Raw genomic sequence first — 24,928 nt, forward strand, 5'->3', positions numbered from 1 at the left:
GCTGCAGGGCTACCCCGTACTATGAGCATCTCAAATACCAACTCCTTAGAGAGGATTTCCCTTGGACACCCCCTCTAGAGCAGCCACCATCACCTTCTCTTCACTTATCACTAGCTGATATATCTTAAAAATATAAACTGCACAAAAGCAGGGACCTGCCTTTGTCTGCTTCTCTCCCTGCAGGGTTCCCAGGGTCTGGCACATAGTAGATGTATAGTATGTGCAGTCTGAATCAACGGCCTGGGCCGCATACCCTGCCCCTGCCCCCAGGGGATCACAGTCTGATCCAACAGCCTCATCCCAAATCAGAAAAACGTTGAACTTAATCCTGAAGTTTATGGAGGGCGTGTTTGTGACAGGTAATACAGAAAGCACCAGATGGGGTTGTGGCTTTCTGATAGCAGATCTAGAGACTGAGTGAACCCTCTTGCCAATGACTTCCTCTTTTCTGTCTTAGAGGTGACTGCTAGCATCCTGCACTCCTGGGAGAGGTAGGAAACCCCTCCACCCAAGCCCTGGAATGGGCATGCCCACACAGTTCTAAGTGCAGCAGCTTAGGTTTCAGGGCCTGGGCCTGTTGAATTATATATACCCGTCTACCTCACACCTGGGCTGACTTTTTGCTACCTGACTATGGATGAGATTTCCTTCCCACCCCCAGTTGTCTGTTCAGTTGGAATATTAGTTGTGCCTTTGTTAAAAGATAAACTGAGGTATATTAAACATTTTAAGAGTTTGAGCAAAAATTGATTTGATTTGGGCAGCATCCAATCTAGCAGATACGGCTCTCCAAGGAGCCATACAAAATGAAAAACTTTCATAGGCAAAAGGAAGCAGGAACAAGGAAATTACACTGGCGAAGAAGCTGGGTGTTTGTGGCAAGGTTACTTTGCTTTAGGGGATGGCAGGAGTCTATCAAGCAGATTTTACCTAACTATTGTTGATCAGGCTATTCCTGATGGGCTGGCCTGTTTCCATTTCTGGGAGAGCCAAAACAATTAAGTCTTGGTTTGGTGGGGTGGGGCTTAAATAAGCAACTCCATTTTGGGCCCTTGTCTGTGTTTTTTTTCTGTGTGTGTGTTTTTTGTTTTGTTTTGTTTTGTTTTTGTTGTTGTTTTAACACTTTCTTGAGGCATCTAGTACATTTACAGTCTAGACCCGGAAATGTCAAAGTTCAGAGGAAAGAGTGCAGGCTGTGAGGCAAGATAGATGCCTTGAATTCCAGCTTCACCTCTTAATGAATGCTTCTGATCATTTTAAACAAGTTACCTAAATTTCGGAGGATTCGCTCATAATCAGCTAGGATTATGGGAGTGACAATATCTACTTGCAGCATTGTTGGGAAGAATAAATGACACCCTAAGTGTGTGCCAGGTGCCTGGTTAGAACACGTGCTCAATTAAGTAATCTCCAATAATTAATTAACCAACCAGTTGCGGGTATTGTTGGCCATCCATCCCCCAAGCTTTGCCAAGTCGGGGGTTCATTCCGCCAGCGTCCCGTTAGCGGGAAGATTTCCTGGCTACAACCGGCTCAGCCCGGGCCTTGAATTGCTTACCCTCTCGGAGAGACGGTGAAATGCGACAGGGTCTCTTTAAGAGAGCGGCCCCATCAGGCGCCCCGGCGGCCGGCGCGGGGTTGGAGGCGGTGCGCTGAGCTCGCGCTGACTTGCGCAGGAAGAAAGCCGGGCCGTCGGATCCGCCAGCCGCGCTATGCTGCTGCGGCCGCTGCGGAGCTGGGCCTCCCGGGCGCTGCGGCGCGAGGGGCTTGGGAGCCCCGGCCCGGGCCGGGGGACGCGGGGGGTGCAGCGCCCGGCCTGGCCTCGCGGTAACGCGTCTTTCTGTTCCATCTCTGGCGGCCGGCGCCTGGCGCTCAGCGGCCGCCGGTCTCACTCCCCGCCTTCCGGCCTGAACCCGAAACTACTCCTGGGCGCCGGGATTTTGTCCCGGCGGCTGCGGGGCCGTGGAGGGGCAAGGGCGGTCATTGTCAGCTGCCTCGGACGTCAGCGGGCCGCGAGCGGGTGGGGCCGTGGGGATCCTTCTAGAGAGGAGAAAGACCGTCCCACCCCCCGCGAGCGGGGGCTGCTCCCGTCCGGGTCCCGCTCTAGGTCCGATTCTCATGGCCTTGGGGGAGACAGAGGCCCCGGGGCAGCAGTTAACCAGTCCCCAGCGGGTGGTGGGTGCTTTAGTCTCGGAGCCTTCCTGCTCCCACTGGGAGTGGAGACGTCCCCTGTCAGAAACCGAAATAGCTAAGTTACAGCGTTCTTTGGCCGCGAGCTGTTGGGTGGCACCTCAGAACCACCTTTGTGGTGGGTGGGCCGAGGGTGTCAGCCCTGGGCCGAAACCCATGCCCGCCTACCACTCTGCCATGGGGTCCCAGTGGAGGCTGCCCAGTGTTTTAACTTGCTGGATCCATATGTGAGGGTCATAAATATGAAATGTGTGGAAAATGGAAAGTGTGATATACTAAGCGGTGTGTGTGTGTGGGGGGGGGAAGCTGAGCACAGTTGGGGCCCAGAGGTGCCACCCCGACCCAGGCAGCAGCTGCACAGTGTCACATGGAGGTAGACAGCAGTGGTGGGTCTGCCTCCATCCACCCGTGGAGGGACTCCGATGTCGCTGGAAGATATTTTTAGGCCAGGGAGTAAGCATAAACATTACTGTTTTTGTGGTGGCTTCCAAAATTACGACAAAGAAGAGTGAATTACTTAAAACTGACTTTAAAAATTGATTTCATTTCTTTTGTAGATAGAGAAAATGAAAAAGAGAAAAAATCAGTGGTAAGTCCCTCTTTTTATGCGCACTCCCCAGTGTGGGATTATATATATATATATGTGTGTGTGTGTGTGTGTGTGTGTGTATATATATATATATATATATATAAAGTGGGAGGATTATATATAGAGAGGGGGGAAGAGCTGAGGGGAGTGAGGGAATACGTGCACATAGTAAAAAACAAAAATATAAGAGGATCTTCAGGGATGAGGAAGTCTGTCTCCACCGCTGGGCCTCAGACCCCCTTCCCAGAGGCCACCTGTTACCAGGTTCTGGTATGTCCTTATCAAGAGTCTACACAGCTAGGAGCACACATGTATTCAAAGCCTTTAGGTCGATTTGGACTGTCAGCTTGATGAATGATTACAGAAGGATCTGAAAAATGCTCATCTGTGTGGGGAAGGTTGGTTTCACCTTGGGTTAGTGGGTGGCAGCCTGGCTGTGAGGGAAGGTCTGCTGACTGCCGCCTCTGCCCTCCAGTGCTGAGACTAGTGGGTGCGTGGGGGTATTTGAGAGAATCCATGGGGGTCCACAGACATGGGTTCAACCAGAGTAGCGACTTTGAGATGTCAGCCGTGGGGTGGGACTGGGGCTGGTGTGAGGTTGAAGGCCAAAGAGGGCCAAACTGGACATGTTCATGGAGATGTGGGAGCCCTTAGCCGGCCGTAGTGGGGAGCAACATTTTGGTCACCATCAATCCAGAGGCTCAGTTCCTTGAGGGAGCTAGAAGTCGGTAGTTTCTGTGGCTCAGAGGGGAGTGGTTTGGCGGGCGGTGGCAGGAATACCTTGGCTGGGGCCTGCAGAGGGCAGAAAGGTGGGCAAGCCCCCTGGGATATTCAGGGTGCTAGAGAGGGCCTGGGAAGGAATAAAGTCACATGGAGAGGATTGGCGATTGTAACACTTGAGCTTTATGAAAGTGTGTTGGAAATGAGAGGTGTGGTGGGCGCTGACGATAGGCACTGCAGAAGGAGAAGGGGTATTATGTTGAGCCGGTTGGGAATTGATGCATTATTGTGCTGTTAATTATCACTAGCTAGCACTGATGGGAGCCGGACCTATCCTGGGTGCTTTTAGGCACACGGTAGGTCTGTTAGAAGTGGTATGGAGCGTGCATTTAGGCCCAGGGCTATTCTTAAGCATTCAAATCCTTTGAGTTCCTGGGGACCAAACAGCCCCTGTCATTAATGAGTCCCTGGTCTGATAGGGGAGACGGCAATAAATAGGACCGTGGTGGACCCAGAACAGCAGTGATTCTGGGGGCTGTGAGTAGGGGGCAGGGCCTCCAGAGGACAGTGCCTGAGGGGAGCCTTGGGGAGCTTTGAAGCCTCCTGGGAGATCAAGGGAAAGGCGAGGCAGGAGTGTTGGAGCAGAGGGAGCTACAAATATGAGTCATAGAAGGAAGAGAGCCTGCAGGCCCTAGGCTCGGGCTGGTCTCCAGAGAGCTGGTGAGGAGGGACCGGAGACAGGTCCCAACACCCGGAGCCACTGAAAGACTTGACCAGATGTGATCTGGTTTGCCTCTCGGGAAGAGATGGTGGTGGTGGACCATAGGTGGGGTTGAGGGGCACTGCTGGGCCAGACTGGAAGGCACAGAGGCCACTGGGGAGGCTGCTCCAGCCACGTGGGGTAGGGGCCTTAACTGGGAGCCAGGGGGCCAGGCCAGGTTCTGCAGGTGAGTGGGAAGCAGGGCCTGGAGGAGTTGCTGAGTTGCTAGGTGAGGGCTGGAGACACCCAGGAGGTTGAGGGTAGATGGTACAGCATTTCCTGAGGACTGGAACAGGAAGAGGAGCTGTATGTTGGGGTTGGGAGGTGAAGAATTGAGGTACCCAGGGAACGTCACATGGGACAGGATAGTTAGGGAATGTCTGCGCTGAGTTGCAACCAGGAAGTCAGTCACCACCACAGAATAGGAACAGGAACTTCTGGAAGAAGGTCTCATCTAAACAATGTTTCCTGCAGTGAACGGGAAAGAAACAAAGTCTATGCAGACGGTTGAGCTCTTCTTCATTTTCTAGGAAGAGAAGAAGTTGTTTCCTTTAAAGAGCAGCAATAAAACATCAAATTCATTAGGGCCCTGATGGGATCTGCCTTTTGTGCACTCCGTTAGGTTCATTTTGCGGTTTTACGTTCTGAAGGAGTGAGCTGGTGGGCACCTGGAATCGGAGGGGGGGCCTGGCATCTGTTGGAAGTGTGATTGTCTGGTCTCCTGGATACCCCTTAGGATCAAGGCAGGAGGGAACCTTCGCATTGACTGGCAGAGTTTATAGTGGGGGGAGCAAGGTGAGATGGCCCACTGTGACCCTGTGTTTTATATGGGGTGTGAGTGAGGCTTCCCTGGGGTCATGAAAAGAGTCTGCCAGACCTACGTGTGATTCCATCTCTTTCCTTGGCCAGGCTCGGTGCCTTGGGCAAGTCATCTACATGGCCCGCGTTTCTGTGGGTGCCTCCAGTCTGGGTTTAAAGGTCACTGTGCCCTCATGGCTGTGAGCCTGCTCTCCCAGTGTGGTTAATGTGAGCAGAGTGTGGATTCAAACTGTCCTCTCTGCTTTATTGCCTCCTACAAGCCTCATTTTTCTCTTCTTTGAAAGTGTTGGGACCCACTACTTAGCTGGCAGGGTTGAATGGGGTACTGGTATGCGTTACCCATCTTATGGCCTGGCCTGCAGCAAGGTGCTCCACTAAGTCCTCTCCTGTCCGAATACTTTCCAGTCCATGTTTTTCTGCGTAAAGCAGTGAGTGAGGTACTACGGAACATACACATGCTTCCCAGCCCCGAAGCCCTAGGCTCTGGTTAAGGAGGCAGGACACTTGGGCCTAAAATCTAATAGTCTGAGGGGTGGAGCTAGGGAAGGGCAGAGTTGGGTGGGCAGTGGGAAGCTGTGTGTGGTCTAGGAGAGGACATAAGGGAGGGCCTGTCCTGGAGGGCCTGTCCTGGAGGGCAGTGGCTCAGTGGCCATCAGTGGTGGGCCTGGAGCTGAGAATTGTTTGTTACTGCTCACGGTGGGACCTTGGAAATTTCCTGTGGTGGGAATTTTGTGTGCACATTGAAGTCTTGGACTGAATCGTTTATGCTGTTCACCTGAGCCCTTCCCTAGAAATTCTTCCCTGGGATACTCCCCTAGCTGCTTGATTTTTGGTTCTCATGGGCATTTGTCTTTTGTTAGATCTGTGTTGAGGGCAACATTGCAAGCGGGAAGACGACGTGCCTGGAGTTCTTCTCCAACACAACAGGCATTGAGGTACGGCCTCCACACGGGGTTCGAGGGGGTGTCAAAGCTCGGTGGAGTGACTTAGAGAGGGTGTAGACCAGCCGTATCCCATAGAAATAAAATGCGAGCTACATATATAGTGTGAAATTTCTAACAGTTTTGCTAAAAAACAAACAAACCAAAAAGAATATTTAATTTGACATAGTATATTCTAAATGTTATCATGTCAACATGTAATCAGTATAGAAATCATCCATGAGCTATTTTGCATTCTGTTTTTCATACCAAGTCTTTGAAATCTGGAATGTAGTTTATACTTACGGTATATCTCAATTTGGACTAGTCACATTTGAAATTTGTAAGAGCTACACGTGACTCATGGCCACTGTGTTAGACCGTGCAGGGATAGACTTCCCTGAGGTCTGGTTTAGAGGGGTCTACAGACATGTTGAGAGTGGCCGGAATATTACAGTGTTACATCTGAGATACTCGTGTCTAAGCCGGGGGATGTTACCATGGGTAGCCAGTTAACATAATCTCTAGTTTATTTACAGCCCAGTCACTCAGAATAACCTCACAGATATTTGAGAAGTGCCTCTACATTAAGACCCTGACTCTTCTTCCTGGAAGAGTTTCATGGTGTAATTTTTTCTGTTTGTCTCTTTTTTGTTACTCTAGATCCTACAGTTTTCATATGTTTACAAGTATTTTCTTTCCTTCTTTCCCTTCCTGCTTTTTACTTCTATTAAACATATATATGGTTTGAGGGGTGCCTGGGTGGCTCAGTCGGTTAAGCATCCAACTCTTGATTTTGGCTCAGGTCCTGATCTCAGGGTCCTGGGATCGAGCCCCGGGTTGGCTCCTTGCTTAGCACGGAGTGTGCTTGTCCCTCTCCCTCTGCTTCTCCTCTCTCTTTCAATCTCTCTCTCTCAAATAAATAAATAAAATCTTTAAAAAAGATATACACATGGTTTGATTAAAAGAATAAATGTTCTGTAGCCCTAGTCTCGCTTGTGCAGAAAAGAGTTCGCAGGCCCAAGCTGCTGTCTTCAGAGTGGCTTGTGTGCAAGGTCAGCCCTTGGCTGGCGTGTGGGAACTTAGATTTTAGGAGAGTTCCACCATTTCCTAACTGATAGAGATGGCTCTCTGTGCCTGAACTGTTTGTGCAAACAATATGGTTTATTCTGGACGCCTGCTTTCTTTCTGGGAGTCTGGAATTTTTATATGTGGCGGCCAGAGACTGCCTACATGGCTGAACTCTGACAAAAACCCTGAACTGCTGGGTTCAGGCCACCTTCCCCGGTAGACGCCACCTCCCGTGTTGTCACAGCTTGCTGCTGGGGGAGTTCAGTGCTTCCGGTGTGACTCCCCTGGAAGAGGCCCCTTGGAACCTTGTGCCTGGTCTCCCCGCAGACTTTGCTCTGTGCACCCCTTTTTTTTGCCGATTTTGTTTTGTATCCTCTCCCTGTAACAAATCTTAGCTGTGAATATCCCTCTAGGCTGTGTCCTGTGCGTCCTTCTGGTGAGTCATCACACCTGGGGAGGCGGGGGACTTAGGGACTCCTGATACGCCTGTCCTGAGTGGTGGCACTCTATATGGCACTTTAGGGGCACTTATGTTCTCTGAGAACATAAGTGCCCCTAAAGTGCCATATAGAGTGCCCCCTAAGTGGCACATAAGTGTCCCTAAATCACAACGAGAGTCAGCACCTAGTGAGGGTAATACTGTATGCCAGGCACTATGGTGAGGCTTCCTTCTGTTGTCTAATTGATTTTGCCCTTATGAGAGTCGTCTCTGTGAGGTAGGTACAATTATTACCTCGGTGGCAGAGCAGGAAATGGGCTTAGTGAGGGAAATGAATGGCCAGGGCCCAGCTGCTGCTATGGGGTGGAGCCAGACCCCAGCCCCGGCTGGCTGGCCCCGGGGGACCACACCCTTGTGTGGTTCTTCTGTAATAGGGAGAGCTTTGTTGGCTTTTCGAAGACCTCACTTAGCCTTTGGATCTCAGCTCAGCGCTCTTTGACCTCCCCAGCTAGGTTACACTTCTTGGTGTAGATTCTTCTGGTCCCTCTGTAACCTTGTTTTATACTACTTCTCAGGGCTTAAAAATATGTGATTTCTGTGATGATCTGATTAAGGTCTGCTTCTCTCAGTTTTTTGTTTTTAGATTTCTTTATTTTAGAGTTGGAGAGAGCGTGTGTGGGCACGTGAGTAGGGGGAGGGGCAGAGGGAGAGAGAGAGAGAGAGAGAGCGCGAGCGCGCGCATCTTGAGTAGACTCCCTGCTGAGCACGCAGCCCCATGTGGGGCTCAATTCCAGGACCCTGGGATCGTGACCTGAGCCGAAACCAAGAGTCGGACGCTCAACTGATTGAGCCACCCAGGCGCCCCAAGTTTAAAGTTCCATAAAAGCAGGGACCGAGGTGGTTTGGCTCTTGCCGAGCATGGCGGCTGGCACAGTGAGTTCTCATTAAGCGTTGCCTGATCGTGCCTCAGCTGGGCGCACGTCAAGGCTGCCTGTGCCCAGCCTCTCGTGGCCTGGGCGGGGCAACACATGCTACTTGGGACAGGAATAGAGTGCTGAAGACCCAGAAAGAAAGGGCATTTGGGAGGGGCAGGGAATGATTCACAGAGGAAGGGATATTTGAGCTGGAGTTTGAAGGATGTGTAGGAGTTTTCCATGCCATGGAAGTTGATGTGAAATGAGGTGACATGAACATACTGGGCAGAAGGAACAGTATGAGCAAAGGCACAGAGGTGTGGAAGGTGGGGGGAGGTTACTTTTCATGGGTCCCACGCATTGCTTTCCTTTGGTCTTCTGTGACCTATAGACCCTGCTCACATGCACTTTCAGGTCCCCAGATGGATCCAGGTACTCTCAAAATCTTGGCCCCGAGAGCCCCATTTAAATCCTTTCCAGCACATACCTGTACCCCAGAGAGGCTCTGGCACAGTTTAGGAAGTGAACTAATGCAGCGTAACTCTTAGCTGTCAGCATGCCCAATGCAGAGACCAGGGGGAGCCCATTGCTGGGGTCATGGGAGAGCCCCCAAGCGGGGAAGCTGGCTGGAAGTGCCTCAGGTAGCTTCCCTCTGGCCTTTTCTCCTCCCGTCTGCTCAGCCCCACATGGGGACAGTCAGGGCTGGGATGGCACACACGGAGGAGAGATGGAGAGACCTGCCTTGCCCTCAGGGAGCTCCCGAGGCAGTCGGAAATGTGTCCTGTGTGCAGTCTTGCATGCAGGGACGGACACCGTTCTGAGGTCACTTTGGGAAAGCCTGTGGGAAAGCCATGTCTGGGTGGAGTTGTGGCTTCGCAGAGAGGGTTGCCCAGCTCTTTTGGTCCACTCGGGACCGGCATCCTGAGGGCAGACCTCTGATGTTTTCTTCTCTTGCAGGTGTTACAGGAGCCAGTGCCCAAGTGGAGAAATGTCCGCGGTCATAATCCTCTGGTGGGTGTGTCTCCCGCGTGCACAGCCAGCTTCCGCCCAAGTGCGGGGAGTGCTGGTGCTGCTCTTCCCTGGGCTGGGGGAGAAGAGGGAGGGGACACGTGGAAAACGGCAGCATATTCATGTTCTGAGGTCAAGGGTCTCTGAGGCGGGCGCTGGAATTTCATTCGTTAGCACCAAGAGAAAAAAACAAAAGCAAAAATGTGGAAAAGAGCAGAATTTAAGATTATTAGCAAGAGGAATATGGAACACGGACTGTTTTATATGTACAGGCAAGAGAAAATGATGGGCATGGGGCTGCTCTTTTGGATAAGATAGTTGGGGAAGGCATTTCTGCTCAGGTGACATTGGAGCACAGACGTCAACATAGGGAGGGAGTGAGCAGTGCAGGGAACGGAGCAAGAGTGTTCTGTTAGAAGGCACAGCGAATGAAAGGCCCTGAGGTGGGGTCATGCTTGGGTGTTTGGGGGAACACTCAGGAGGCCCCTGTGGTTGGAAGCACATTGATTCAGAGGAAGGATGGTAGGAGACAAGAGAAGATGCAAGTGATTTTCTAGGGCCCTGTGGGCCCTGGTAAGGGCTTTGGATTTCACTCTGGCTGCAACGGGAAGCCACTGGAAGGTTCTGAGTAGAGGAGCAACAAGAGCTGATTGAGGTTTCTCAGGCGCACGTTGACTGCTAGGTGGAGAAGTGACTGCAGGGAGCTCCCCAACACTTGTTAAGTGACCAAGTGAGTGTTCCCTGGGGACTTTATATAGGCTCCTGTCACAGCTGTTACTTGGTTGTCCTGTCACTGCCCCAGTGCCTGTCCACTCTGTCCTCAGGGCCCCGTGACCATGTTGGGTTCATTCCTGGCCCCACCACAGCCCCCGGTGGGAGAACCCGTCAGTGACTGAAGAGACCAGAGTCCTATCGCTAGAGCTCTTTGAGGTAAAATGCTGCGTTCTCCCTTGTGCAGGGTCTGATGTACCGCGATGCCTGTCGATGGGGCCTCACGCTGCAGACGTACGTGCAGCTCACCATGCTGGACCACCACACTCGTCCTCAGGTATGTTTCAGATGCTCGGCTTCAGCCTTCTGAAAGTGTTCTTCACGTGGGGGCTATATGATTGCCAGGAAGGGAAACCTCACAAGGAAGCTGTTCGGGACCTTGAGCGCTGCTCAGCGTTCTCTGTGTCTGGGGCCAAGGTTTCCTGTTCCTGCAGCTCTGCCAGGTCCAGCCTCCAGCGCCCCCACCCAGCAACCTCAGCTAGCCACAGAGTTGCTAGGCAGGCCACAGTGAGCCCGAGTCTTCACGACCTGACTACTTCTGGGCTCAACGTTACTTACCTCAGTTCTTCTCCGAGTGTGCCTGGACTTGGAGCAGCAGGGTACTTGTTAGAAATGCACATTTTCGGGCCCCATCTCGGACCTGCTGAACCAGAAATTCTGGAGATGAGACCCAGCAGGCTGTGTTTTATCACGCTCTCCAGGTGATTTTAAGGCATGCTTTGTTTTGTTTGCATGTTTGAGAACCACTGATCTAACCTTCACAAGATCTGGCTCGTGGTTCAAATTCTTGGGAGAAAGAATTGGACTGGCTCGGCTTGGGTCCTGTGCCTAGCCCTGGGCCAGTCGGGTGTTGAGACAGATCACAGGGCACAAACATGCTGCTTAGACCCCTTCCATCAGGCCTATGAACAGGGGCAGAGTCTCTTACAAAACAGGCTGGCTAAGAAGAGCCTGATTGGCCTGATTGTGGTTCAAAATTGAAAGCACAACCCAAAAGGCCAGCTTTGGATGCTCTCCATGAAGGAGGTGGGAGATCCCTACAGCCGGTGATGTTGCCACAGCTGCTCGGCTGGATGGTTCGATCCAGGGCTGGGCGGTTGTGACGATAGCTATCATTCTACAAATCTGCATCTTTTAAAAATGGAAAGATAGGAGCAGAACCATATGCATTTCTGTCTCCCCAAGTATCTGTCTAAATGATACAGGTCAGAGCATCCGAGGTTGGCACTTTCCCCCTTTGCCCATCCTGCTTCCCCTGAGCAGGCACTGGATTGCAAATCTAAATTGTATCTAATAGATCTGAATATGAGGGGACATACATGTGTTTCTGTGTTTAGAGAAACATACCATGAAGGACGCAGAGAGAGAGAGATGGACAGACAAGGAAAGAGGAGCGGAAGGAGAGATTGATGAGTGGGGGGCTAGCAACAGATGGGCAGCAGAGAGTCCTAAGTAAGGAGAGGATGGAAAAAATGGAAAGGAAGATGGACGGACAGATAAACACAAGGAGAGAGAGTCAGGAAATTCCTGGGTTATGGCTTCGAAGGTGCCTGTGATTTGCCGGTCCAGGTGCCATGGGTGCTGTGGGCCAGCCTCAGAGAGAGCAGGGTGTGCCCGGTTGGGCAGAGTCCTTCCCAGTTTCCAAAGGGCTGCAGTGGTCCCCAGCCGGCCCTGTGAGGAGGCACCAAGGTCTCACATCTTTGCGGTGTTCCAGAGAGCCAGGCCTTAGTCGCTGAGGGCAGAGTTCCCAAATGTCAGCCGCACCCCAGCCCTCTCGGGGCTCTGTCTCCGGCACACAGATCCCTGTGCTTAAGCAAGTGCACACTGTTTAGCTCCATGATTACCACACTTTTCACTTGACAACACTCTGCTGGACAGCAGTTGGCAGTTTTTCTAGCCCTTCCCCAAATCGATAATCCAGTTGAGCCTCACCTCTCCTCCGAAAGAGGCTGCTGCTGACGAGTGGCAGCCCCTGCATTGCTGCACTGGCCACTGAGCTTCGGGGTGTGGGGAGGGGCCCGGGCCCCGGGCGGAGCGCAGCTGAGCCCCGTGTCCGACCCCCACTGTTGCTCTGGCGCCTGCCTCCCTCTCCCACAGCTTTTCTGTTCTTGTGTTAGGTGTAGACCGCAGGCAGGGGGAGCCACAGACGTCCTTCAAGCCTTCCTGACCCGAGTCAGTGAATCCCTTTGTTTTCTTTTAGACATCTCCCGTGCGGTTGATGGAGCGGTCGATTCACAGCGCAAGATATATTTTTGTAGAAAACCTATATAGAAGGTACCGTGGTTTGCACACTTGCTAATTTATGAAACCATTCATTTTGTAGAAGTGAAATCGGAACTTGTTTATTCGTGTGACGGCTGTTGAGTACCTGCTCTGTTGTATCTGTTAGCCCCTGGCCACAGTAACCCTCTGTACCAACCAGCCAGAGACCCTCAGCGGCACACAGTTTTCCCGCAGCGACTGCTCAGCTGTCAAGGGTGGTGGGCCAGGTGGCTCTGCTGACCTTGGGGGCCGGGCTCCGTGTTCTGTCTGGGGCTTGGCTGGTCTAGGATGGCTCCAGCAGGGCTCACTGCGGTGACTCATCTCTCTCTTCTTGCCTCTCCTCCTCCTCTGGGACCAGCAGGCTAGCCTGGACACTTCTCATGGTGACGACAGAGAGCAGAGGCACCAGCAGGAACGCATGAGCACTGTTCAGGCCTCAGCTTCACATTTGCTAACATCCCATTGGCCGACCCCAGGTTGAGAGGTTGGGACGGCCCCTGTGGGTCACGTGGCAATGTGGGAGGATGTGGGGCCGGGTGAAGACCCAGAGACACAGAGCATTCAGTCTAGAACATCTTGCGCAGTGTTTGTTATAATTTCACTCCAGACGCTCTTCCTTCATGTGAATGGACTCTGTCATGTAGGCACAGTTAGGGGACTTCTGGTGGCGCACCGTGCTGAGGCCTCAGGGGCTTGGGACCCTCCCGATGTCTGTGCTCAGTCTCTGCTCATTTTAGGGGTCTTGGGGAGATGGGCTACAGGCTGCGGTCTGAAGCGTGGGCGCCTTCCACGCCCCTCCCTCCTCGGGAGCTGTGTGCCTGGTCACCCTCTCCTTGCCAGCCCCCACATTACTGCTTCTTCCCGCCTGGAGCTCCCTCACCGAGAGGTCCTGACGTCAGGTTTATCCTGACATCCGCCTGCCACTCTCCACATGCCGGCTCCCCGCTCGCTCTCGTCTGTAGCTGTCCTCAGTGTCGCCTCTCCCAGGCCTCCCGGCCACCCTGTCTAGATGGGTCGGACCTCTTTGTCAGTTTTAATTACTTCTTCCTGTTGCCTTTTTTCATAGTATTTAAGACAACTTTAAAGTAAGTTGAACCCAATGAAATTATTAACATTTGACCAATTTTGACCTACAAGAATGGCAGTTACACGTGGTTCAACTTAGTCTATTTTTATTTGTTCAACTGTCTATCATGTGTCGTCCCCTGCTGCCCCCCAGCTGGGCCATAAACTCCTTGAGGACAGGAGGACCGGCCACGTCAGGTGTACTTGCCTAGCACGGACCCAGCCCGGGGCCGGTACCTGGGCCGTATCATTAGCTGTTGCTGGGCGATGGGACTTGGGGCTGCTCTTGGGTCCAGTTGGACATGTTCCCCAGGCTCTGGCCCCAGCTGCTTCACGCCCCTTCCTTCGAGGGGGCCACTAAAAAGGCTGCTTCCTTTGGTCCTGAGCTGCCATGGATCATGCCCATTGCTGTGTGGCCCCAAAACGAGAGCCTCTGCTTGCATCCATTCTGAGCATTAGACTAATGCCATGGGGTCAGGAGCAGCCAGGGCAAGTCTTGACTGTAGCTTTGTCCTCCGACCTTCCAGCAGGAGTGGGCCTGATGCTAGAGCCCTGTCCAGTCTGCGCCCCTCCCCCGCCCTGTCTGGGATTTCAGTGGGGCCGAGGTGTCCACCTCAGGTGTACCTAGCCCTTCACCCTCCTTTGCTCCCTGCTCATCAGTGCCTCCAGAGGGAGGGACAGGTGGAGGAAGGAAGAGAAAGAACAAAGGAGCCCCACTGGTGTTTGTTTATTGCTCTGATGAAAGCATCATAGCCTGACTCGTGGACCCTGGGCGGCAGGGTGGGACTTCCTGTGCCCTTTGCCTAGTGAGGTTGGCTGTCTTGTAGTTGCCGTCAGCTTGGCCGGTTCTGTGTGGCAGCCAGTGGCTCCTTTTGAAGAGGGTAACCTGGAATGGAATGACCAGAGGCCCAGAGGAGAGAGTGAGGTGCTGAGTTTGGGGAACCTGGGTCCCCTCCTGGCTCTGGAATTTGCTGTCTTTGTGAGCACGGCCAAGTTCCTAAAGCTCCCCAAGCCCTTCTCATCTCTAAGTCCTGTCATCCATCTCTGGAGAGCCTATGGAACAATTGCCTAGTTTAGGGTTTGTGCCCCTTATGCAGGTCCTTGCCTACCCTGCTCTTCACGAAATTCGCCAGTTAACCGCCCCCCCCCCCCCCCGCTTCCCCGTCCCCTACCTGCTGGCTGCCCAACACCTGGCAGATTTCCCCGGGAGCCATCAGTCTCTCTTTTCCCAGGAGGCAGTTTTAGCTGATGTCCGTGGCCTTTGGTCATTCATACCCGTAGCCCTTCATTCCAGCACCTCTGATGGCTGGTTCTGATTTTCTGATCTCTGTGGCTGTGGTTGAGGTCGTAGGTCCAAGAAAACATGGCCCTTGCCCAAAAACATGGCTGTCTTGTGCGTAGTGTGGGAAAAGACTATAGCTTTTCATTTTTTTAAGCCTTTTTCCTGCCCTGTTAACTTCATATTTATGCCTGATTTTTATTGTTCATATTTATGCCTCACCCTGGCCCTCCCAGAATGCCTGGCGTCTGCGGTTAGGATTTCTGTAGGATAGTGAACCACAGGAGAAATTCACTGTGTCCCTGTTCGTTTTCTTGGGATCTAATTGGTTCAAGTTCATACAGCCTTGGGAGAGCATGGATTCCCCCGCAGACCTCATTGGGGCCTGAAGATTGGCCGCTGGTATCACTTGATGCAGCCCAGAGGCTGTTGGTTGGTGCATGAACTTGGGCACTCCAGAGGCTGCTGGGAACACCGTGGCGGCCTGGGGGGCCAGGCCATCTGCCACTCGGGTTTCAGGGATGTGGGAGAAGGCGGTGCTTCACACACCTTTTCACTGAAGTCCTCCAGGGGCCGAGGACCGCCCACACAGGAGGCCGCTTCTGCACGGCCCTCCGAGCCCATGCAGCTGAAGAGGCCCCCCCCAGCACTCCCCCCCCCAGCTAGCAAACCGGAAGTGGCTTTGAAGTCTTCTCTTTTGTCTTAGAAATTCACGTGGACTTTGCATTCCGTTCTATAATGTGTTCTTCTGTTTGTATCTGTAACAAACACTGCACTTAGGTGTGGCTTAGAGTACCCCCTTCCTCGGCCGCTTGTCCCAGAGTTCCCAAATTTGGGAGGCGGAGAGAACTCACGGCAGGAGGGGCTCTGAGAAGAACCTTCCCCGCGCAGGTGATTCACTTGTGGCCTGGACCGAGTTATCTGTGCTCTGTGGCAACGAGGGCATTCGCTCAAGTGATTGTGAGGGGCAGGCCGGGAGCCGCAGTTACTGTCTGGTTCTTCACACTCCTCCCCTTCCAGCCCTCGAGGCAACCCTGACGTGTAGGTACTGCTGCCCCTTTTGGCAGAGCAGGCGCGGGGATGGGGTCCGAAGGCCAGTGCTCCTTCCTGACCCGGCAGGCGGCTGAGCAGGGGGAGCTGCCGTGTGGCCTGCTGGGTGGGGCAGCAGGAATGAGGGAGTGGTGAGAGACCTCTGGGTTTCGACTTGGGGGAGTCAGGCCTCTGTTTCTTTCCAGCCAGGCCTTATGGTGGGCTTCTCCCACAGATCACTGTACATCTTGTTAACACACACGAGCCGCTTTGCGGAGTCCAGGGCGGGGCCTGAGAACCTGCATTTCTAACTGAAGAACCCTGGGCGGCCACCATCCTGCTGGTTGGGGAGCACACTTGGAGGAGTAAGGCCTCAGAAGAAGCCAGCCGCCAGCCGCAAGGAGCTCTCCACCCTAATGCCGGGCCCTTCCCCCTGAGAGTTTTGTTCCTGTGGCTTCCCTGGGCTCAGGAGAGCAAGAGCCGGGTCCTGCGGGCTTTCTTGAGGGCAGGCGGCCCATCCTGGTGAAAGTTCTGCAATGCGGGGCTTCCTGTTCCCTGCGCTGCCCGCTGTTTGTTCATTTCTCATTTGTTGCCTCAGGTTTTAGTTGTTGGGGGTTTTGTTGTGTTTTCTTTGTTGGAAGGGTCTCCAGGTTTACTCCTGGGCCAGGAGAGGTGCAGCCGTAGGCCAGAGGTTTTCTGCGGGGAGGCACAGTAGCGTGTTTGCAGCCAGAGCTAAGGAAGTGACGGGTGCGGGGTAGCGTGGAACGCGGGCTTCGCTTGCCGGCAGTCTCCTTACAAGGCCAGCTTTCCTCGATGCAGTGGGTCAGCCATCACGAAGTGTTACTGACAGAGTAGGTGTTTTGAGACGTTTCTGCTCCCCCCCAAATACAGATGACCGTTATGTTGAGCCTAAACCAAATGTATGCTAGAATTGAGCTTGGCTGGATCCTTGGCCCACACCTAAAATAGGATGTTCTGGTTCCCACCTGTGGGGAGATCAGCTGGGTGCTGGGAACCCCAGGATGGCAAGTGTGGCTTGTCAGCTCCTGCCTGACCTCTGGTCGCCCCCCCACCCTCAGGTGCTCAAGGACAAGGCTTCCTACCATGCCCCGATGGGCAGAGCCCTTTCCCAGGGCAGGGGGCAAGTTGCTGCTGCCCTTCCGTGTTGGGGTTGGTCCTTTCCTCTTTCTCAAAAGCCATTGAGAAACATTCCATCCTTGGCCTGGAATCTGGGGTGGGGGGCCCTGGTGGAAGGTCACGGCAGGCCACATAGTGGCGTTGTGCATCCCCTGAAGCAAAATTTCTCAAAGGCGTCCTTGCCTTTTGGGTCTCCTAGGGAGAGACCTGCCTCTTCTGGACCCCCCCACTGCAGCGAGTTTGGGGCGGACAGAATGTAAGTGCAGTTATGTTGGCCAGGGGTGTGAGAGCAGCATGGTAATTGCTGAAGAGGAAGATTCCAGTTACATCACCCCCTTAACGATCGTGGGCACTGCGCTGGAAGGAAAAGCTGAAGGAGGCGAGAATGCCTTGCAGGCCATTATGTGGCCCAAGCCCCGGGGCTGGATAATTGAATGCAAAGGTTTTACAAGATTGCTGGTCGCCTTTTTCTAAGAACAGAAGTATGAGAATTGAGTGGGACCCAGCTGGGAAATGACAGCTGACTCACCTGGGGCTGGTGGACATTGATTACGACCCTGCGTTTGGAACAATAGGCAGGGCCTCCTACCTCCCTAACTGGCCTAGGGGCTTGGACTCCTCCCCTGCTCTGGTCTAGACCGGGGCCTCGGGCCTGGGTCATGACCTTGAGAGCTGTGCCTTTCCTGGGCGGAGGCCAAAGAGGCACTGGAGCGTCCAGAACAGCCCCCTCTGCGCACGGACGGGGGGGGGGGGGTGCGAATGACGTCATGGAGATCATACGGGTTTGGGGGCCACGGAGAGCCAGGCTTAAATTCCAGCTCAGACTGAGTTGGGCTTCACTGCTCTGGGCCTCAGTTTTCCTCATCTATAAATCGGGACTAAAAGTGACCTCGCAAGGTCTTGTGAAAACAAAAGAAAATAACAAATAATGTAAACGGGGACTGGCATTGGAGTGTGCGGTTTCTGTTCTGACCTGTGCTTTGCAAACTGGGGACTCCGTGGTCCTCAGGGGGAAGGTGGCAGCAAACCGTGCCAAGCAAAACAGCCAGCAGGATTCGTGTGGACCCAGGACCTTGGTTTTGCCACCCTGGGGAAGGGGGAGGCACCGTAAAACCCCCTCAGTGCGCCCAGTCCGCTGGTGGTGAGTCACATGGCTGGGTTTCTGTGGAGAGGTGCTGCCCCTGGCAGTGGCTTGGTGGTTGTGCTGGGCACCCCGTTGCTGAGGCAGCGTCTGGGACTTGGGAGACTGCCGCCCTGGGCAGCTCTCACGGGCCCACGACCCTGTGTTGCTAGTCTGTTCTGTTTGTGTGGTAGTGGAGAAGGGGAGGCGCTGAGGAGCAGCTTCCATTTTGGAAATCCCCGTTCCCTCCCAGTCACTTTTGTTCTGGAGAACAAACCTTTGTTTCCCAGAGAAGGAAAGCTTGTAAAGAGAGAATGGTTTGGTTTCTTGAAATCAGATACTCTCAGCTGCAACTAACTGAAACCCAACTCAAAGTAGCCTGAACAACAAGGTTGTTACTGGCTGTCTTAATGGCAGGCTTCAGCGTTGGTTTCATTCAGTGGCTCTGGCCCTGTTTTCCTACTCTGTGTCTTGTTTGTGTCCTCAATATGATTCCCTCATGGTGACAAAATGGCTGTGGCAGAACCAGCCTTCTCACCTGCTGGCCAGAGGGTAGGTGTTTTGCCAGTGGCTTTCCTCTAAGTGTGAGGAAGCATGGTTTCCATCAACCCCTGCAAACCCCTGCAAACCTCCTTCATGTCTCACTGGTATAGGCTAGGCCCCTGTGGCCAGATCGGCTCAGCTTAGTGAGAAGAGAGTATTTCCCTTCGACCAACTGGGCCTCCCCTGAAGCTTGGCTTGAGGTCAGGTTTCCCTGAAACACTCAGGCCTGTGGATGGACCCTGAATAAATAATGGACTACTCTTAAGGAGATAAGAGGAAAGAACTAGGGGCTGGGCAGCCACCTGTCCTCATGCCATACCAGCCTGTGGTCCTAAAGTCCTTATCTTTAGTTCCTGGATTTCAGTGGCTCCGGTCCCCTCTGCAGGGTTGTGCACCTTCCTCCCACTGACCTCCCCACTCTTTCGGGGCACCCTCACATGTTAGTCTGCTCTGGTCTGCTCTTGTCTCCTGGCTGAGGTCCGATGCCTGAAGACCTCTAAGGTGCCCACAGCTGGCCCTCTGCCCCTGCCGTTCTCTCTCGGGTACCGTATGTTTTCCTGCTACTCAGCCCGAGCACCGCCGGTCTCCCCTGAGGGCGCCATGGGGGTCTCAAGGATGAGGGGCAGGTGTCCCTCTTCAGTCTGTGCCATGCCCTGTCATTTGGGCCCCAGGCAGGGCTGCTTGTGGCCTTAGTCTCCCCGAGATGCGCCTCTCCAACTGTCTGAGCTTCTTGCCTCCCTCCATGCCCAACCCTGCACCGCTCCTCCCTGCTGGGTGGAAGTCCGTTCACAGCGCCTGGCAGGGGGCCAGCTCCAGACCACCCTTCCAGTGGGCTCTTCTCCCACCCCCGTTGTTCATCGGCAGTCAGAACCGCCCCCCTCCCACGGCCCCTGTCCCGTAGCCAGTCCTGCCAAACCCTGTTCTGAGTGGATCCAAGATGGTATCCAAGGTGGGTGGGGTGTTAAAAAGGAGAATTCCTCTCCTGGGCCTCAGAGGATCACCCAGCCTTTGACAGGTGTGTGTCCCCTGGTTGCCCGTCCTCTGGCTCTTCCCTGTGGGTTTCCTTTTGGGGCGGGGGAAACGCACAGGAGCCAGGGAGAGACGCCAGGCCTCTTGCACTCTTGGTCTCTTGTCTTGATTTCTTCCTTCCTTTTTCTTTTCTTTTTCTTTTTTTTAAGATTTTATTTATTTACTTGACAGAGAGTGAGCACAAGCAGGGAGAGTGGCAGGCAGAGGGAGAGGGAGAAGCAGGCTCCTCGCAGAGCAAGGGAAGCCTGATGTGGGGCTCGATCCCAGGACCCCGGGATCATGACCTGAGCCGAAGGCAGACGCTTAAGCAACTGAGCCACCCAGGTGCCCCCTTTTTCTTTTTTTTAAAGATTTTATTTATTTATTTGACAGAGAGAGACACAGCGAGAGAGGGAACACAAGCAGGGGGAGTGGGAGAGGGAGAAGCAGGCTCCCCGCAGAGCAGGGAGCCCGATGCGGGGCTCGATCCCAGGACCCTGGGATCATGACCTGAGCCGAAGGCAGATGCTTAACAACTGATCCACCCAGGCACCCTCTTCCTTCCTTTTTCAGTTAACATTTTAAATATGTAGTTATTTCCCCTCCTCTGATTTTGGAAAATACAGGAAGGTAGAAAGAAAACATTAAAGTCTCTTATAGTCCCAAAAAAATCTAAAAAAAAAAAAAAGGAGGGGGGGCGCCTGGGTGGCTCAGATGGTTGAGCGTCTGCCTTCGGCTCAGGTCATGATCCTGGGGTCCTGGGATCGAGCCCCACATCGGGCTCCCTGCTTGGCGGGGAGCCTGGTTCTCCCTCACCCTCCTACTGTTCCCACAGCTTGTGCTCTCTTGCTCTCTCTGTCAAATAAATAAATAAAAAATCTAAAAAAAAAAGTCTCCTATAGTCCCACAGCTCAGAGGAAAGCACTGGATGCATTTTGTTGTCTTTCTTTCCAGTCTTTTTTCAAAATGTGTGAACGATTTCTCAGGGAAATACAGTTGGGTCATACTACACACAATTTTATACCTGCTGTTCTCATTGAACACTCCATTGTGGGCGTTTTCCATGTCATTAAATGTTATTTTACGACACCATCGTTCAGTTCCTGCATGGTTTGCTGTTATATCGGTGTGCCAAGATTTCATTTTTCATTATTTTTGGTGGTGCTTGCAGTGGGCATCCATGATTATTTGCACAAAATAGATTTCTAGAGGTGAAATTGGTTTGCTGCTCCACCTTCCAACCTGAGCACTGTCCCTGTTCTCTGGGGTCAGGCCTCAAAGCCCCTTTCTCTGCTTGGGGTTCAAGTCCCAGGTGAGCTCTCCCATTGAGCACTTCCACGACACTGGCTGCATTAGACCGGAAACCGTCCGCCCGGCAGCAGAGGGTCAGAGGTGTTGGGGGCCCAGTACCCCGTGGATCATGCTGTGCCCTGGCGCCCTGGGCTGCGCCCTTTACACAGAAGCCATCTACAGATGCTTGTGATGCATAAAACCCTAACACCTCTCGTTATAGTGGGAAGATGCCTGAAGTGGACTATGTGATTCTGTCGGAATGGTTTGACTGGATTGTGAGGAACATCGACGTGTCTGTTGATTTGATAGGTGAGAGGCCCCTCCTGACCAGCCCCCAGGGCCGCAGGGAGCATGTGCTTGGCAGGACTGCCAGCCGGCAGGGGCAGCAGGCAGGGCCCCGACCATTGGTGGTTCTTTGCCCACGGTAGTTCAGCCTTCTCTCCAAGGGCAGACAGGATCTGGGGGCTTCTGGTCCCTCCTCAAGCTGCTCTCCCCTGGTCCATTGTGATTCGATGGGTTTTTTTTAGTGTGTAAGGGAGGGAGGAGGCCAGAACCCGTGCGAAGCTTCGTGCACATGTGGACCTTCGTTCAGCCTCACAGCAACGCCGTGGGGCTGGTGACGTGGAAAGAAAATGAAAGTGGGCATGAGGGTCAAGACGCCTGAAGGCCACGCAGCTGGTCAGTGGTCAGGCTGGGGGCTGGCTGTGGTCCGTGTGTCCTGCTCAGAGTGGCTGGCAGGTGTTTCTCTCCACGCCTTGTGCATAGGCCTGCCTTCCCCCTCTCCCTGGCCTCCATTTCTAAGTCACAAACAGAGTCGTTAGAGCCACATATTATTTTTTTAAATCTCAGTGTATCTCCGGACCACCCCTGAGACCTGTTACCAGAGACTGCGGCTGAGATGCAGGGAAGAGGAGACGGTCATTCCCCTGGTAAGAGCCCCCTTGAAGCTGCTTAATGCCCGAGAAACTACCTCCATCCCTCCGTGAAATCATTGTGCTGTCGCGGACAGAGAAACGGGAACTGAGCATACTGCGGGGTAAGCTTGGACTTCCTCCGTGGCCCGAGACGCTGTGTGAAGTTCCTGGGGCCCGGGTCGCCGTGGTTGGCGCCCTCTGGGCCCAAAGGCATCCCTTCTCCCGCTGCCCACCAGGCGCCCCCCAGGGTGTGTCCTGTCCACCTCCTGAGGATTGCTTGCCTTTGTGCCCAGCTCTGGAGCCTCGCTAGAACACTCCCTCCTGCTTGCAGCTCCGTCCCCGGTGCTCAGTGCAGTGCTGGGCTCCGAGGCTGTCCTCTCTGGTACTTGCCCAGTGCCTCGCCCTTCCGGGTGCTGGCTCAGGGCCACAGGGCCTCTCGTCAGGACTGTTGTAACTGTTGAACTGCCCTCCTCGTCCTGTTCCTTCACTCCCCACATGCCCTCCCAAACCTGGCCTCCACGTTGCTGCTGGGGAGGGATGTTTCCAGGACAGAGCACCACTCATGCAATTTCCCAGCCACCAACCCTTCGGTGTCTTGCTGCCGTCTAGTGTAAAGTCCCCACTGTCGCGTGCCACCTCGAATCCTGCTGGATCCACGTTACCTCCCTCTACTCCTTGCCTTTCATGCTCTGGCCACAGAGACTAGTCGTGGCTACACACACACTCACACTCACCCTGCACTTACACCAATGTGCTTTTGTGCAGTGGCTTCTTTTGCCTTCCAAGTTCAGCTTAGATGTCACCTTCTCCAGGAAGCCTTCCTTGACCTTCCCTCCATTGTGATCCCCTAACCTCTGGGATTATGATGGTCACAACCCTAAGGACAAGCATACTGAAACTGTTTGTTTATATGTTTTGTTCTCCATCCCTCATCAAACTGTGAGCTTTTTAAGATTAGGTTTTATTCCCTGCATCCCCAGCGTGTTTCCCAGGGCTTGGCACCTAGGAGTTGCTCAGTTAATACTGAACTGAATGCCCCATGTGAATGCCACTGGGACAGAGCCTGGGCAGGCATTTCCTGGGATGGGTCTGAGCTCAGGATGGGCTGGTCTAGGGGCCCTGGAAGACCCGCCTGGCTCCCGAGGCCCACCCAACCTTGTTTTCCCCAGGTACCAGTAAGGTTGATGCCAGCCATGAAGGCATAGGCCTCCTTCTGGGTAGCTCCTTTGAAATCCGGAGACAGGAGTGGTTGGAGGAAGGGCACAGTGGAGCGGGGCTGGGTCAGGCCATGGTAGGGCAGGGCCGCTCTGTGCGGTGACCCAGATGTTCTGAAGAAATGACAAGTCTGGAGTACCTCCAGGCCATTATTAGCCGGGCCTTTATCTCAGCATTTCTGACAAGGCCTATAGGACACATCTGTTGTTGCCAAGGGATAACTCGATGGTGGATGAAAAGGTGGCATTGCGGTTTCCCTGGGAGCTTCTGGGCTGGCAGTAAATTGCTGCTTGGGAAGGTGGCCGTGGGTGGTCAGAGCACCGTGGCCTGCGCGTGAGAAAGTGTCTGTCCAGTCCTGCGTGGTGCAGAGGTGCTGATGGCTTAGGGGCATGTCCGGGCCTCTTTCCCCCTGGCTTCCACCTTGTGGGGCTTTCTGAAGTTAGTCTTCATGGTCTAGAGGGCTTACAGGTCACAAGTTGTTGGGTGGGGTGGAAGCAGCGGGAGTGGGTCTCCTAGGCCAGTGAGGGTCACAGTCCTCTTGGGAAGGACAGAGTGGGGATGTCAGAGGCTGTCCAGGGCTGGGAAGCTCAGTCATGGAGCAGCTGTGGACCCCAGCATGAAGGAACTGGTGGCCCTGCTGATGGACAAGTGGGCATCAGCGTGAGAAGTCAGGTGGGAGGGTGTGTGCGGGGCACCATCGGAGCAGGGCAGTGCTGGGGAGGGGGAGTGGGTGGCGGGAGGGGCGCCTCTAACTGTCGCCATGGCCCGGCTGGCTGGGGCGGGGGGGAGTGGCTGCATTTATGACTGTCTGCCTGAGCCAGGTTGGCAGTTGCAGACCCCTTTGTCCAAGCCACTCCCCGTGGTCATGGACGTTCACGCCCCTGCCCGAGGTCCTTGCTGGAGAGGTTTGCTCCCCTGCCTGCTCCCGAAGGCCTGGGTACATGTGTATGTTTGTGTGTGTGTGTGTTTCCTGGCAGGACTACCTGAATGCTATTCACCACCTCTATGAGGAGTGGCTCATCCAAGGGGGCCTTTTCCCTGTGGCAGCCCCTGTTCTGGTAAGTCCCCCTCGTAGGGCTGGAGACTTTTCTGGAAGGAGGAGTGACCTGGGGAATGTCAGCCACTCTGCAGTCTGGGGAGGGGCCAGGTCCTTTAGAGCTGGAGGATCAAGAAGAAGGAAGCAGGGAGGGTAGAAGGGGCCCTTTCTCTCTCCTGGTCCCTATTCTGGACTGAGTCTCCGGGTCTGTTGGACAGACCCGAGAGAAGGTGACCTGTCCCGTGTCATTACACCGGTGGCCACAGTAGCATCTCACTTATCCAGCATCGTCCGTGATGGAGCGTTCCAGATGGCTGAAGGCTCTAGACGTGGGTTTTGGCTTTAGCCCCTTGGGATGGTGGTCTCTCTGATGCAACCACCCCTTCTCCAGTGGATGGCAGCCACGGAGCCTCGTTGCCCCTCTCCTCGGTGACCCAGGGCATCTGAAGGAACACCAGTTGCTGTCCTGGGCTGGTACCCAGTGGCGCCCCTAGGAGGTGCTGAGGTGTGTAGGACGGTTTGCCCCAGACCACTAATGTCTTTGAGTTCGTGCGTTAGCTTTGTGTAGCAGCTTGTCCTGCCGACACTCGCCACTTCTAATTGCGTGCCGTTCCCGCCCCGCCTTTCCCTGCTTCCCTGTCCCCTCCTGCCCTGCTTTGCTGCTGCTCAATTTCTTCAGGCAGGCAGATGGATCCCGAGACGTCTGGCGATGTGCGCCCAGTGTGGGATCTGAGGGAGGGACATCTGTGTGGGCTGCTCGGAAACTTCTACTCATCATGGTGCTTCCAGGCCATGAGGTTGCTGGAAAGTGAGATATTACTGTACT

The 24,928-nt window shown here is 53.9% G+C and overlaps 1 protein-coding gene across 5 annotated transcripts in view; it reads left to right on the forward strand.

Moving 5' to 3' along the window:
- The window catches only part of TK2 (thymidine kinase 2), an 87,166-nt gene that overhangs the window by 54,637 nt on the left and 7,601 nt on the right, over nucleotides 1-24,928 (forward strand). The window contains exons 4-12 of one of the 5 annotated variants that reach the window (XR_013444373.1): nucleotides 2,748-2,779; nucleotides 5,939-6,013; nucleotides 9,380-9,433; nucleotides 10,389-10,478; nucleotides 12,402-12,475; nucleotides 21,158-21,246; nucleotides 21,787-21,866; nucleotides 24,044-24,124; nucleotides 24,494-24,607. Coding sequence is in view for 4 of the 5 variants with exons in the window: in XM_036115177.2 (XP_035971070.1) it covers nucleotides 1,713-1,827; nucleotides 2,748-2,779; nucleotides 5,939-6,013; nucleotides 9,380-9,433; nucleotides 10,389-10,478; nucleotides 12,402-12,475; nucleotides 21,158-21,246; nucleotides 21,787-21,866; nucleotides 24,044-24,124 (690 nt within the window). In the remaining variant the exon portion in view is untranslated. Of the gene's footprint in view, nucleotides 1-1,676; nucleotides 1,828-2,141; nucleotides 2,644-2,747; nucleotides 2,780-5,938; nucleotides 6,014-9,379; nucleotides 9,434-10,388; nucleotides 10,479-12,401; nucleotides 12,476-21,157; nucleotides 21,247-21,786; nucleotides 21,867-24,043; nucleotides 24,125-24,387; nucleotides 24,608-24,928 lie in introns of those variants that run through there. The other 4 variants (XM_078063472.1, XM_036115177.2, XM_036115178.2 and 1 more) reach the window with 4 other exon arrangements.

The sequence above is a fragment of the Halichoerus grypus genome, chromosome 15 (assembly GCF_964656455.1).
Source record: "Halichoerus grypus chromosome 15, mHalGry1.hap1.1, whole genome shotgun sequence".
In the NCBI taxonomy this organism is placed as follows: Eukaryota; Metazoa; Chordata; class Mammalia; order Carnivora; family Phocidae; genus Halichoerus; species Halichoerus grypus.